The 16015-nt window shown below is 43.2% G+C and overlaps 2 protein-coding genes across 2 annotated transcripts; one reads left to right on the top strand and one right to left on the bottom strand.

Moving 5' to 3' along the window:
- The first annotated feature begins 5314 nt into the window (after positions 1-5314).
- On the top strand, positions 5315-9084 carry LOC139751153 (apolipoprotein D-like). Its single transcript, XM_071666253.1, has 4 exons — positions 5315-5579; positions 6059-6146; positions 7361-7480; positions 8207-9084. Exons 1-4 carry the CDS (start codon positions 5466-5468, stop codon positions 8437-8439), a joined length of 555 nt encoding a protein of 184 aa, XP_071522354.1. The 5' UTR covers positions 5315-5465; the 3' UTR covers positions 8440-9084.
- Positions 9085-10334: 1250 nt separating this feature from the next.
- Positions 10335-15818, bottom strand: LOC139751161 (apolipoprotein D-like). Its single transcript, XM_071666265.1, has 4 exons — positions 15583-15818; positions 15168-15255; positions 14708-14827; positions 10335-10861 (listed from the first exon to the last, which is right to left on the bottom strand). Exons 1-4 carry the CDS (start codon positions 15682-15684, stop codon positions 10629-10631), a joined length of 543 nt encoding a protein of 180 aa, XP_071522366.1. The 5' UTR covers positions 15685-15818; the 3' UTR covers positions 10335-10628.
- Between the last annotated feature and the right edge of the window lie 197 nt (positions 15819-16015).

The following is a 16015-nucleotide window of genomic DNA, read 5'->3' as shown; positions in this document are numbered from 1 at the left end:
CTGTATATCTCAATCGTTCCTCTTTTGTTTACATGTATAGTTTTCATGTTTCCCATCTTGTTATTGTATATAGTGACCGACTTGGTGTGAGGGTAAAACTCAAAAACGCCCCACTCAAGGCCATCTCATATACAAGTCAAATACATAGAAAATAAATGAAAAAAATATCATTCATCGCTCTGCAGGTGTTTAGTAGACCTTACTGCTAGAGGTGGAAAGGTTAGAGAGTGAAAGACCAGTGAAGGAAGTAACTTCCACTGCTCCGCTGTTAGAGAGAAGGTATCATAACGGTCGATCCTCATGTTGTTGATCTCCATACAACCTACTGGAAGCAGCATTCAGAGGTGTGTCACAGCCAAATCTGGGTGACAGGGACACGTGCAGTACAACTCACTGGAGCCAGTAACCAAAAGAACGCCCGTAAGCCAGGGAGAGGGCGAGAAGATCACAGCGGACAGAAGGAAGCGTTGGAAGGAGGTGAGAGCTAATGAGACAGAGGGCATTTGATTCCACTCTAGCCTAGGAAGAAGTGGAGGACGAGTCATCCAGATCTGTAAGTACTATTCTATGCTATATATATAAAACATATGCTCACTAGAAAAGTGATTGCAGCACCTATACAACACCCCCAGCTTTCGGGGAGGAGATTTTGATACACTGATTATGTGAGATTTCTATGACTGAGCAAAGGATATAGTTCTGCCCAGCACGCATATATATTATCATAGGACTGATACTATTGTCTTTAAACGGTAGGGAACGAGCAAAGTTCAGACATTTGGCAAATAATGCGTTTTGGCATTTTTTAACTGAACTAGGTTAGGGCTTTCTCCTTCCAAAGTGCTGTACAGGACTGAATTAAGAGATAAGACATTTTCCGTGCGAGAAGAAACGAATGTAGATTAAAAAGAGGAGGGACAGTGAGCGTAAGAGTGAACGGCGTTAGAGGCTGAAGAGCGACCATCTTTGGAGAGACGAAAGAGAGCGAGGGATGAGATTAAACCCTGAGGAACACCGCTGTTGGTAAAGTGAGGGAGACGTCGCTTCCTCAGTGACTACCGCAAATAGTCCAGCCAAAAAGGCAGCTACGTATGCATTAGAGAATACAGAGAAGCCAAAGGACGTATGGGAAACAAAGGCATGGAACACTCTGTCAAATGCTTGGAGGTGTTGAGGGTTGCTGCTGAAGATTCTCCACATTCCCCGAGAGAGACGTACCAGAGGTGAGTCGCATAGGAAAGATCACCAGTACACCCTTGTGCCATGCAGCCACACTGGTGTTCTGAGCGTAGGGAATGGACTTCAGAGTGTTTAAGAAAGTGAAAAATTGAGAGTTTCAAAGAATCTGGAGGCAGCACAAGTAATGGCGATCAGTTAGAAGGGTCAAAAATGGTCTCTGAGAGTTAGGCTGTGCCAGGATATGTATCCAAGACGAAGGAAAATGTTTTCTTACAGACGAACTGAGCCAGCTGAGGGGCACACGCCCCTAGAACTTAAAAGGAAGTGTGTCGTCCTGATCACACGCCTTGCCCTGTTGTACCTGCGAGAGCACTTGGTAGAAAGCGGCTGAGGTAAACACAGGGAAGAGCAAAGGTTCAGTGGGAGGAAAATTGGGAATGGGGACTACATGTGGAATCATCGGAGGCAGAGGAGAGTGAGGTACCGACAAGAGATGATTGATCAGTAAGAGAGTAAGCTGTAGATTGATCAGTAAGAGAGTAAGCTGTAGATTGATCAGTAAGAGAGTAAGCTGTAGATTAATCCGTTCGAAATGGAGGAGGAGGAAAAGGGAGAGAGTGGGAGACGGTACTGCGCTACAGGTAAAACAACTCGTTCAAGCGCCCAGCATTCACAGGTCTAGAGTTCCTGTAATATTTTGGCGGCCGTTTGAATCTCAGGGTTGGAAGTATGAACCGTGTTCTGTGGACGTGCGTGAGTTGTGCACTTATTTCCAGAGCAGACAGAGCCATCTGCGTGACGTCAGAGTGTCAAGATAGATGCCACGTTATGGATTTTGGGGCAAGTGGCGAGGAATTTTAAGAAGAATATGAAGGACCCGTGTTATTGAATCGTTCACCTAACTCTATTACATCTACCTCACTGGGGATAGTCGGTCCAAAGCTGACCTTACAGAGGCAGCTGTAACGAGGCGAGACACAGATCACACATAACAGAACAGATTTGGAATTAGAGGAGAAATTCAGCGTTGAGTCGTGATTACATGTATATACTGGGTAGTTTGTTGAAGGAAATTGATAGATTATACAAATGAGGATGGGGGTAAGAGGCGAGACACATACTCGAGGGGCGCTGGGACAGGAAGTGATACCAGATCTTACCACCCACAACCCAACGTACTTACTCTAGTGAGGATCTTACCACCCATGACCTGGTGTACCTATCCTGGACAGGATCTTTCTACCCATGACCATGCCTACCTACCCTGGTGAGGATCTTACTCTGGACAGGATCTTACCACCCATGACCAGGTGTACCTACCCTGGTGAGGAGGATCTTGCCACCCATGACTAGGCGTACCTACCCTGGTGAGGAGGATCTTGCCACCCATGACCAGGCGCACCTACCCTGGTGAGGATCTTGCCACCCATGACCAGGTGTACCTACCCTGGTGAGGATCTTACCACCCATGACCTAATGTACCTACCCTGAGCAGGATCCCTCCACTATGGAATAACAAACCAAGTTCTCTGTGATGTAATGAAAATCATAATAAAAACGTGTGCAAAGCTCTTTACAGAAAGAACGATAAACGACCGAGGACATTACATCAACCAGAAGGCACTCTTAAGCGGAAAAGTGGACAAATTTTAAATCTTAACACTTATTACAGTTCTTTGAACTTTACGAAGTGTCAACATAGTTAATGATCATTCATAAGCATAAAAAAAGCACTTATTACATTTCTTTGAACTTTACAAAGTGTTAATATAGTTGATGATCATTCATAAACATTTTAAAAAATTTATTGGATAGATCAAAGCTTGAATATCTGACATAGTACTATAGCATCTCTCTGATTCACTAGGATGGAATCCAAAACCTTTCGTCTCATTGATTCTCTTGGCATAAACCTCTCTTCATCCATCCCTTTATGTACAGCGAGATATGGCTGCTGCTGCTCTCTCTCTCTCTCTCTCTCTCTCTCTCTCTCTCTCTCTCTCTCTCTCTCTCTCTCTCTCTCTCTCTCTCTCTCTCTCTCTCTCTCTCTCTCTCTTATTTTGCTATCATTTTGCCAATGTTCTCGTGATGTCTCTGCTTATGTGCCCCACGTCCCCAACGCTTGATTGAGTTCGAGGTCCACACGTCGAAACCGATCACTCGAGAATGACTGTTATGATACCTCCTCCTTCCCTCGGACTTGCAGCTAAACTGTGGAATTCTCTTCTGCCTTTCACCTTCTCGTCTTTCTATAACCAATCTACCTTTATGGGTTAGGTCTTGAAACGCCCTCGGAGCCCTGGTAAATTTCTACATTCTCCTTTTCCCCCTCTCACTTTATTCCATTCACCTAAAATGGCCTTTGATTAGGCATGTATGTTATGCCATTCCCATGTCATATCGGTCACAGTTAAGAGTAAGTAAGTAAGTAACTTTCAAACATAGATCATACCCATCAATACCAGAAATGTTACGTTACGATCGCTTAAATGTCATTCGTACAGAGTTATGTAATCAATACAGATACAGACGACACTGTATCCTATCTGCAGCAGTCAGTTCCCTTCTGTACTACTGCAACCCTGAACTGGGCCTCTCTGGGGTGGCGTTCATAAAGTCCTCTCCAACAGCGCTAGACTTAAGCTATACTGAGAAAAAGAAACTGACAAACCTTACACAACTTCACTATAGAGCCCCAAATTCAACATCTGGATCATAATAGCCTCATATCAACCTGGCTGACTCTCCACACTTGAGTTCCAACACCATAAGAGGAGAATGCCTCTGACTGACATTAGCTCTGTAAGTATTCTACGTGCTACATGAGAGGGAGATTAAGCCATCACCAGTCATGAAAACAGACCGACAGCGGAGGAAGCTAAACATGAGTACAGAGAGGGAAGCTATGCGAAGGGAGCTTGAAGATCAGATCCCAATACCCCATCTTATCCAAAGACTTTCAACCATAGTGATGATCAGAATGACTATGGGTTCATGATTCTTAAGGGAACAGGGGTTATGAAGAGATCGAATAACTTTGGAAATAGTTCAAGTCACAAATACAAGACGATTGTTAGAATGGTTAAAGCGGTCGTCTTTCTTTCGGACATGCTTCACTGATGCAAGCTGCTTAGATGAAAAGCTCTTGGCTTTTAAGACAGAGGTGAGAAAACCAAGCAAGTATGGGTATAAGCTAAGCAAGCACGGGTATAAACTAAGCAACACAAAACAGAGAGAGAGAGAGAGAGAGAGAGAGAGAGAGAGAGAGAGAGAGAGAGAGAGAGAGAGAGAGAGAGAGAGAGAGAGAGAGAGAGAGATATTGCTTTGTCATTGGGAAAGACAGCTACTGTATTGTCGATGGAACAGAAAAGCGTAAATGAAGGCAAAAAGACAGAATCCCTTAGAAGTACCTTTGGCCAGAGATCAGAAAACCCGTTAGTGGAGCAAACATGAGAAGTTGTCACACTTCCCTTGGATAAAGGAACGCTCCAACTCACGAATATGTGTAAGGGCATCGGGTGGAAATTAAAGCTAATTCCACGTCGAGAGGAAGGAGTCTTTTCTGATCCGACAGTCATAGTTTTTGGTAAGATGGCTTCAGAAACATGGGTTGCACGAGGAGATATTCTTTGAGGAAGAGGGGGATATATGGCCTTCATGTACACAACCTTTGCTCTGTGCAGGACACAGACAAACGCATCGTCTAAGGGAAAAAGAATATATTCTTGAAAGAAAAGATGCAAGATTATCCGCTTAGTGTTATCACTGAAAAAAAAAAATTAGAAATGTATTTTACGAGACTACAATGACGTAACAGAATAAAGAAATACGAAATAAACACAAATGAGCGAACAAAAGTAGGAAGAAAACGAAGATAAACATGAGGGAAATCTGGGTCATATGTACGGGTTGTGTAGTCAATAGCCCTGTGACGTGACAGACTCGAACCCTTACACAACGATGTCACTAGCAGGTGTCCATGTTCCTGACGCCAGAATGGCACTTTCCCAAGCCAGTCATTCATCATCGTCGGAAGGCGTTTACACTACCATAACTAAACACCAGATAACCCCTTACGAAACGGTGTTCTAGATGTGGTACGTCACTTGTCTCTATATATATTTCTCTCCCTGAATGGTTCGTTACCGCCATAAGGTTTACAGGTCTCAAGCCTCGTAGCCTAGCCTTCCTTCCGTCTCCCGGACCCTCGAGTCGCCTAAGCCCGTAGCTGCTGCCTCAGGGAGCCGATCCTCACACCATCAACCCAGCTCTTGGTCAGGCCAGCCATGTGGCTCCTGCTGGTGGTGGTGGGCCTTGTGGCGGGCCTTGGCCACGCCCAGGTCATATCCTTGGAGAAGTGTCCGGAGTTCATCCCGAAGGTGGATTTCCAAGTGGAGAGGGTGAGTAATGACGCTCCTGGGAGGTGGAACGTGATAATAGGGACAGTGAAGGATGGGAAGTAAGGATGGCGGAGATTGAGGATACGAACCCTTGGCCATAGTGCACGGATATAGAGATACGTTGCTGATGGATAATAGAAAATACGAAGGATGAAGATTTCGAGGTTAGACAGAAAAGATGTTTTTGTTGTACTGATGAATTACAAATTAACTAATATTTTCATTCCGCTAAGAAGAGTGTCCAGCCTTTGCTGTCAACTAACATACGCACAAGAAGTCTTTCCTTGAGACCTATTTTGGTGAAAGAAACTAATTTGATAACTTTTAATCACAAGCATTCATACTCAGAATCATTTGCTTGCTTTGAGAGCAAAACAGATTTTACTTTATCTCATTCAATGCAAAAAAATTTAAGCTTGAGACTTGTTTGCGAGGTGAAGTGCCTAGCTGTTAACATCAGTATTTCTCTCCTGTTTCAGTACTTGGGCAAGTGGTTCGAGATTGCCAGGTTCCCAAATACATACGAAATAGGCCAGAGGTGTAATTACGCCGAGTACAGCGATAACGGTGAGTATGGCAGCCACTTTCATTTGGGCTTTGGGAGAAACAATAGTAGTAACAATACAATAGATAGGATGCTGATGGTGAACAACTTTGACAGCAATACTCATTGGGATTTTATGGGTATAATGTACAATATACAAAGTAAATTATAGCTAAATAATGCTTGCTCACATATTGGTTTGTATAAGTTACGATCTTGAGTTCCATAGTGCCAATTTATGTTCCTAGATGGCAGCCCTCATGTAAAATATCAGATTACGCAAGAGTTTACAGTCATTCTTTCCTTCCTTTGTACGTTTGCATAGGAATGATTTTTTGTGATATGCTATTAAAAAGATATATCAAACTCCCACGTCCCTATCATTTTCATCGCTTTCCCCTAGCTCTGTTATTATAGCGGTTTCTCTTTCAGCGTAGCTAAGGTGGCTTCGATGGATTTTAAAGAAATAAATAGTCCAATATTTCAATCTGATGTCATTTCATAGCATATTCTCTCATGTTTACATTCAATAAACTATTTATGTTTCTGTTTTCACTTCTGGATATGATAATGTCCATGTAAATAAATTTTTTTTTTCCAAGGATGAGCGAGAGACTCGTTCAGATCCCCCACCATAGCTGGAGTTCGTCACAGAATCAAAAAGACTGTGTTTATCATCCACAGGGCTGAACATTTTCCCTAAACTGAGGTTATATTCTAAGTCTTACCTCACCATCTATACACAGACTTAGTGATGGTGTAGCTTAAGCCTTTGAGCCAAAGGTGTAGTATGGTGAGGTTTGACTCAACCCTCAAGGATCAGGGTGAAAGTCAAACCGTCGCACAAGGGTCGTGTGGTCGTACTCGAGAGTCGTGCGGTCGTACTCGAGGGTCGTACTGACAGCTTAGAGTTCGTACCGTCGTCCTCAAGGGACAGAATTAATATTCCTGCTATAATGGGAACGATTATGATTCAAATGTGATCGTCAGTGGCAGCTAAATAGACATCATTCAATTTGATAACAAGAATTAAACTATCTAACCAAAGTTTGACAATAAAAGATGCATTGATTATCAATTTTAAGCTATATCATTGTTATAATAGGCTATACTCACCGTCTTTTGAAGAGTCTCAATGTATTACTATACATACAGGCTACAGCTGTTGTATTTGTTGTATATGGTATACAGTGTGTGTTGTCTGGACGTGGCAAGTTATGTTCGCCTTACCCACCAGGGGACGGGACAGTTAAAGTGCACAACGGAGGTCTGAACGCTGACGGTGTCTTCACCGAGATCTTCGGCTACGTGGAGCAGACTGATGTTCCAGGTGCTCTTCTCCTGCACTTGGATGGTGGTGAGTACTTGTGTGTGTGTGTGTGTGTGTGTCACTGCCTATTTGTACTATACGGGGAGGGAGTTTTACACTCGTGGAGCCCCCGTCTCTTGAATTGTCTCTATCATACGATGTTCTTAAACTCCACAGTTGCATCGTTTAGTATATTCTATTCATCCATTATTTTCGTATGGTGCTTCTTTATACATTTTCTAACAAGTTTCTCGCTTCATTTCATGTTATGGCCTCTGGTTGTTTTATCTTTACATCTCTCGAAGAATTGTTCACTGGTTTTAAAAGCTTAAAGCTTGTGAGCAACACCTGAGAAAGGTGTTCAAAGATTTTTGCACGATTGGGTATAGCTTGACGTTGACGTCCTTAATGACCCTGATAATGGATAGGCTTAAGCCCAAAATGACCCTGATGATTAATAGGCCTAAGCTCAAATTCCAACGGACTAGCTACCGGAAAAGCAATCATATTTGTCCCGTGCAGAGCAGATCCATCTCGGATCGTTTGTATAAATTTTTAAAAGTCTCTTGACATCTATCAAACTTATGATCTAGCAACCAAAATTGTGATAGATTTTCTTATTATTGTGTAGAGGTATAAACGAAGGCGACTGAAATAATGAATATTCATTCATGTACGTTTTCTTGTGAGTGTCATAGGATATCGTTCGACCATCACCAACGAAATAAAAAAAAAAAGTGTGATGATGTCTAAGTCCCTCTTTTCTCCCACTAGTCCCGTTCGTGGGCCAGTACAATGTCCTGGAGACCGACTACACCAACTATGCAACCGTGTACACTTGTACGGACATCTTTGGTATCAGTCACGTAGAACAAGCGTGGATCCTAGCCCGCACTCCTTCTCCCACACCGCAGGCGTTGCAAAATGCCTTCGCCGCCTTCGCCAAGTGGGGCATCAACACTGAACCTTTCCTGTATACTGCGCAGGAGGACTGTGCCAACCTGTAGAACGTCCTGCCCTTCCTATACACTTACGGAGGAGTATGAGAACCTTTTTTTTTTTTCCAACGTCCTGAATCCCTCGTCTGTATCCAGGAGGCTCGTATTTCCCGAAGATCGTACCAATAGTCGTTCTTTTGTTTACAACCTTGATCATCAGTGACTATTATTTCTAATTCGCCGTCGACTTTGGTCTGAGAATGACCGACTGCTGTCATGAAAATGGTAGGCCATGAAGTACCCTTGGGGAACAACAGAAAGTCTTCCACATATTGTTTACAATGGCTTCCAAGCTACGCTGTAAACATCGATGAATTTCACTAACAAAACTCTCACCCGCTTTTATTTGATACTTCATATGGTTATAAGACTTAACCCCGGTGTTTATATTTCCTTCATTTAATGCAGAGCCTTCCCTTAATAACAAAGTATGTTATAGTGATAAAAGCATGTCTGAAATAGTTAATTTCCCAACATTCACTCATTTTTTTTGTCAATTAATCATTTATTCTCCCCTTAAGTAGGTTTGTACCTTTCACCTGGAAGGCCTCACATTTTGTTTTCTGACTTTGTTTCGAGTAGTTACTTGTTGTCTTTGTAACAAAATTGAAATATAAAATGTATAAGAAACCTAACAATGTAACAAGGATTTAGTGGATAGTTTCTTTGTTAATACTGTATATCTACCCTTCAGGATCAATCTTGATGATATATTGTTACTCCCACTTGTATTTTCCAGAAGCACAGTGTCATTTATATGAAGATAGTCTATATCTCAACCATGTAATGTAATACACATTATAGCTTAGATGTAAATACTTATTGAGGAGTTTTACAAACGCATCCACGCGGCCCCACGTAACCTCGTACTGATAATCGCAGATGAAATATGTAGAGGTAATGTTTTGTTGTGGATTTAACTAGAAAACCCGAAGAAGTGGAGCTAGGCGTGCATGAGTCTAAAATCCTCATTACATCTAGCAGACGCCATGCATCAAACAAGCATAGAAAGTGGATTAGGTTCACTCGACCGAAGTGCCCAAAGCCATCTTAGTTGTCTGCTGTATCTTTCGTACATCGATTAAATCTATTGATTAATTTCGTTGACACTGTACCATCTTCAATCTTCCCTTCTCTCTCATGGTCCCGGATCTGTACGTTAGGGGGAGGCAGTATGGAGGTTTTTTATAAGAACTCGCATAATGCATCCGAGATTTAGGCTTTATGTGACATCGTTTTTATGTATTCAGTTTATAGGATGACGCGTCAGATATCATACATTGTAGAATGCTGATGGTAACGAAAGCGTAATTTGTTTATATTCCGTTACTGATTACATAATGGACAACATACAGATTTTTGATCACGAGATTCCATGCTCAAAGGACAACCTGTGACAACGTGATAAATAAATCTACTCTGTACTACCTATACAGGAGTGGAATGGTAAACACAGTGGTATGACTAGGATACATAAACATGTAATAAAAATTATTGACATTTATTCTCTGAAATGTCGTACAACTTGGTACATTATTTATATAAAAAAAAATTCTTTGAATAGTGAAAAAGTTAACTATACATAAACCAGATATACATGAGTATAAAGATCTGAAACATGAACATCAAAACACTTTCTCTCGGTACAATCCATAACACCTCCTAACTCCTTTTGAAGATCCAAGTTCCCCATTCTGACCCACCATGTATGAGGCTCATTCACTCATCCATGGGAACAAAGTCAGCAGACGCCGGAGTCTTTTACTTCGCTAAGTAACATGAATCTTCTCATTTGCCAGTTTTCTTGGCCACAGTAATATTGGAGATAAGACCACAGCTAAACAGCCCCAGGAAGAGGATCCTGTCAGCAATATTCACAAGTTCTCGCATCAAGAAAACTTCACTCACGTCTTCATTTTACTGATTACTCCCTCATTACACCCTTACTTGTAGAGTTCCCATAGTGTCTTTGACCAGGTTCAACCAACCTCATGGGCTTCCAAACCAAAATACAGCAGCATAAGTACTTTAACCCGGTCTTGTGTTGCCAGTGAGCCATCTTTCGCTGACCAAGCTAGGCTTCCTCTCTCACTTCATCGACAGTGTTGCAGACTACACACACGGCATGAGCTATCAGTCAGTACACTCGCACACAGGCTAATCCTACCCCATGGGTGTGGAGGAAGGACATGGATGATCTAATGGACAGTACAGCCATCCTGTGGAGTGGAGAGGAAGGGCTTGGTGTTGATGCCCCACTTGGCGAAGGCGGCGAGGGCAGTATCCATCTCCTGCTGTGAGAGGGAGCGGCCTCGGCCGAGGATCCACGCCTCCTCTGCGTGAGTAACGCCCAAGATGTCCACACACGAGAACACGGACGCGTAGGTCGTATAGTCGGTCTCCAGGACGTTGTAGTTGCCCACAAATGGGACTAGTGGGAGAAAAAAAGTGACCTATCATCTCAACGTTCCAGTTGAGGGATGATACAGTTGGGCTTATTGTAATATAGCAGTCTTGAAACAAGGAAGGTGCTTTCAATAGAATAGGATGCAGTATTTTTCATTGTTCGGTATCATACTACACAACAATACTGTAAACTAAGAATAAAGTACAAGGATAATAAGGAAATTCTTTACGATGATGTTTTGAGAAATAGATAACATATGGTACAATGCAAAAGTAAACAGAGGTTAGGCAAGGGATCAGGCATATCGGGCTTGGAAAGACTTTCCTTCCTCTGACTCCCATTCAGCTTTTATCACTGTCCGTAATCAAAGCAAGCACGTTAACCATGAGGCGAAGCGTTCCTTTATTCAAAGGAGTTGTGATAACTTCTCCCCGTCATCCACTGATAGGTCTTTCTGGTCTTTAGTGAAGGGCATCTCTAACAACAACTGTCGCTCTACCCTTCCTTCACTTTAACAGCTGTCTTTCCCGTAGACATAACAACTCTGGTTCCCGTTTCTCCCCTCTAACTCCACCTTGGATGACTCTAACATTCCTTCATCCCCTGATGCTCCTCTTATTAATCCTATGCCTTTTCCCTTAATCTCTTTTCTGACTCTGAAAAGCGTTCTGACTCTGAAAAGCGTCTCTCTGGACACAAACAAGGCTTATGGTCCTGATGACATCCATCTCCGAGTAATGAAAGAGTGTGCCTCTGAACTTGCAACTGTGCTTGCTCGTCTATTCCGTTTGCGCTTAAAAACCCAGAACTTTTCCTTCTTGGAAGTATGCGTTGGTGCATCCCGATTTCAAGAATAGGGTTGACCGTCCTAACTTATCTAGCTATCTTCCTGTTGCTTTAACATCTACCATTTCCAAAGTACCTAAACTCCTCCTCAGCTCCCATATCCTTAGACATCTTGAATCACGCGGTCTTCTTTCTGAGTACCAGTATGGCTTCCTTAAGGCCAGATCCACATGTGACATTCCTTCCTACGTTTCGTATGTTTGGTTATCTTCCTTGAAAGACTTTGTGGTGCACTATGTAGTTGCCCTTGACATATCCAGAGCTCCTGATTGGGTATGGCATTTGGGTCTCGTCTTGAAGCTTCCTCCCAGTTACGGCTTCCCTCCCACACTTTGTTCCCTCCGGCCGATCTATCTCCCTACGCCGCAATGTTGGTATAGGTATTACTTTGGTTTTTGCTCCCAAGAGCTGCCATCTTGTGTGCCCCCGCCACTAGCTAGACCACGCGATACTCGGCAAGCTGCTGCGTCACATTAATGTGTAGCCGTTGGCAACTCAAGGGTGGGTCGTTTTGATACCTGTTTCTTTCCCTACGTAGACCTCGAAGCTTTAAAACCCTACACTTTCTCATGTCTTTCCCAATGTCTTCTGAAAGATCTACGAGGGTGGGGGGCTCAGTCAATGTCTTCTGGAAAGATCTACGGGGGGGGGGGGGTAGTCAGTGTGATCATTTACACTAAACATAAGATGTCAAAGAGAGAGAGAGAGAGAGAGAGAGAGAGAGAGAGAGAGAGAGAGAGAGAGAGAGAGAGAGAGAGAGAGAGAGAGAGAGAGAGAATGGGAGGCATTACTTGCAGCGGTGACATTCCATTCTTAAACTGGTGTCCAAAGACATAATCAACTTCAAAAATGAATTGTTCTAGACGTCTTTTTTTTTTTTTGAGAACTCTGACATGCAAACCCTGTGGATGTGTTCTACTTTAAATGAGATGGGGAACTAAACGTAGTGGTCGTTATCAACAGCTCACCACCAACAACAATAGAATTGGATCGTGTTGTTCTTTGGGTCGACGCGAAACACCACATACTTTTAGACTCTTACAGAACAGCTGTTGGTAAGGTTACCGACGAGGGCAGGTACCCTCATGCGACACAGATTTTGACGAAAACCATTTCTTCAAGCTGGACTCGACCTAGACATTAACCACTTACCGCGAGAGACGACGCCCCGAGACCACATGCACCGCTGCTTACCACCCCCACCAGGAAGCCAACAATATTGCCTAAGCCCATGTTATTTGCGAAGCCATAAAAGGGCTTCACTTATGACCAAGAGAAATAGGTCAGAGTACCTGGGTTTCAGTCGTTCCTCCAATACACGAGAGTTCATTTGGCGTTGCTCCGTAGCAATGCAAACAGTGACCCTAAACCGACTTGATGGGCGTAGACGTAGAGGTAGTTAAGGTAGTTAAGATGGGTAGAATGATGATGCGTATCTTAAAATACCTTTTTGTAGGGTCAGGGTAAGTTCGTAACTTCAGAGATTTGACGTAACAAGATTTAAAGTTTTTTAGAATAAAGGGTAATGAGAGGTACATGTGGTGGCGTGTTTATGTACCAAATGGAGAGAGTTGGTGTTAGAGGAGTTGATGCCAATGATGTGTATGTAAGAGAGGGAGGAATAAAGACAGAAACGTGGTCCAGGGAGAGGGAACTTGACGGCCTCTACTGTATAGCCTGAGTGACGACGACTCATTGCATCGCTGTCATTATTCCTCCCCCGATACCCGGGCGGGATGTGCTGTCTTAGTCGGTGGATGACTGCCTCCCACCGCCTGAGAGAGAGAGAGAGAGAGAGAGAGAGAGAGAGAGAGAGAGAGAGAGAGAGAGAGAGAGAGAGAGAGAGAGGAACACAGGAGGCAAATGGATAGGATGGAGAGGAAGGGTATGAAAGAAAAAACTGAAGAAGAATGGGAAAGAGAAAACGGATAAATGGGATAGAGAAACTTAAGCAAATAGATGAGAAGGAATGACACGGATACATGAATGTACAAGCACGCTTATATATATATATATATATATATATATATATATATATATATATATATATATATATATATATACACAAATAATGGTGTATATATGTATAATTACGTGCATGTGCGGGGAAAGTTTACATTCGTCGGTCCCCGTTTCTTATATCTATCTATCTATCTGTCTATCTATCTATCTATCTATCTATCTATCTATCTTGTACTTTGAACGCCGTCTCCCTCGTTAGCGAGGTAGCGCAAGGAAACAGACGAAAGAATGGCCCAACCCATCCACATACACATGTATATACATAAACGCCCACACACGCACGCACATATACATACCTATACATTTAAACGTATACATACATGTACATACACAGACATACACAGAAATACACATGAACATATTCATGCATACTACCTTCATCCATTCCTGCCGCCAACCCGCCGTATATGAAATGACTCCCCCCTCCCCCCGCGTGCGCGCGAAGTAGCGAAAGGAAACGACAACAAAGGCCACATTCGTTCACACTCAGTCTCTAGCTGTCATGTAGAATGCACCGAAACCACAGCTCCCTTTCCACATCCAGGCCCCACAAAGCTTTCCATGGTTTACCCCAGACGCTTCACATGCCCTGGTTCAATCCATTGGCAGCACGTCGACCCTGGTATACCCCATCTTTCCAATTCACTCAATTCCTATCTATGTAGATAGATAGATAGATATTCGCCATTTCCCGCATTTGCGAGGTGGCGTTGAGAACAGAGAACTGAGCCTTAAGAGGGAATATCCTCACTTTGCCCCTCTCTGTTCATTTCTTTTTTTTTTTTTTTGAAGTCAAAAACGAGAGGGGAGGATTTCCAGCCCCCCGCTCCCTCCCCTTTTAGTCACATTCTACGACACGCAGGGAACGCGAAGGAAGTATTCTTTCTCCCCTATCCACAGGGATTAAAAAATCTATAGGTTTTTAAACCAGCTTAATGACTTTGACAGTGAATTTTTTATCGAAAGATGTAGGGACACACACACACACACACAAGTACTCACCACCATCCAGGTGCAGGAGAAGAGCGCCTGGAACATCAGTCTGCTCCACGTAGCCGAAGATCTCGGTGAAGACACCGTCAGCGTTCAGACCTCCGTTGTGTACCTTGACTGTCCCGTCCCCTGGTGGGTAAGACGAACATAACTTTTCACGTCCAGACACACACACCATAGTCAACAAATACAACAGCCGTTGCCTGTATGCAAAGAAAGGCAGTTCAACGGACGGTGTATGAATGATAATGTATTTTCTTCGTAACTTAATCACAGTTTAAATGCGATGGATTCCCCCTCCTCAGCCATCTATGAACAAGTGAACGAATGAGATCGGTCGTGCTGGCTCCTTTATTTTGAAACGCCTAAGATTACCGTCATTATCATCGTCAATCACCCTAAATCTCCTGTTAATCGGTACAATCGTTATTTTCGCCTCCTCAATGTGTGAAATCGCTATTATACTCACCTTTATCACTGTACTCGGCGAAGTTGCAACTCTGGCCGTATTCGTCTACAGTTGGGTACCTGCCTATCTCGTACCACTTGCCCAAGTACTGGAAGGTGGAGAAATACTTCATGTTAGGATGATCATTCTATTTACGTTCAATTCTACCGTCTAAATGTTCGTTTAATGCCTTACAGTCGATGAGATATGTTTATTTCTGTCTGAATTATGTAATCAAAGCTTCAAATAGTCTGTTTCTGCGCATGTTAGAGTCAGTAAAGTAATAGATGGTATGGATACTCGTTTTAGATAATAAAAAAAAGAGAAATAAAGATAATTCATACAAAATAACACAGGAAACTACAAACTACCATCCAGTAACAGACTAGGCTGTCCCTATTATCCCATTCCACCTCCTAGGAGCGTCATTACTCACCCTCTCCACTTGGAAGTCCACCTTCGGGATGAACTCCGGACACTTCCCTATGGATATGACCTGGGCGTGGCCAAGGCCCACCAGCAGCAGCAGGAGCCACATGGCTGGCCTGACCAAGAGCTTGGTTGATGGTGTGAGGATCGGCTCCCTGAGGCAGCAGCTACAGGCTTAGGCGACTCGAAGGTCCGGGAGACGGAAGCAAGGCTAGGCTACGAGGCTTGAGACCTGTAAACCTTATGGCGATAATGAACCATTCAGGCAGAGAAATATATATAGAGAGAGACAAGTGACGTACCACATCTAGATCAGCGTTTCGTAAGAGGTTATCTGAAGTGTTTTTAATCAGAGTTAGTCAAATGCACCCCGACTTTGGTAGAATGATTGGCCTGGGAAGATCCCATGCGTTACCGGGAACATTTACATCTGCTTTATA

The sequence above is a fragment of the Panulirus ornatus genome, chromosome 1 (genome assembly GCF_036320965.1).
Source record: "Panulirus ornatus isolate Po-2019 chromosome 1, ASM3632096v1, whole genome shotgun sequence".
Classification (NCBI taxonomy): Eukaryota; Metazoa; Arthropoda; class Malacostraca; order Decapoda; family Palinuridae; genus Panulirus; species Panulirus ornatus.
The sequence above is the reverse complement of the archived record's forward strand: the minus strand, read 5'-3'. Positions and strand labels throughout refer to the sequence as shown.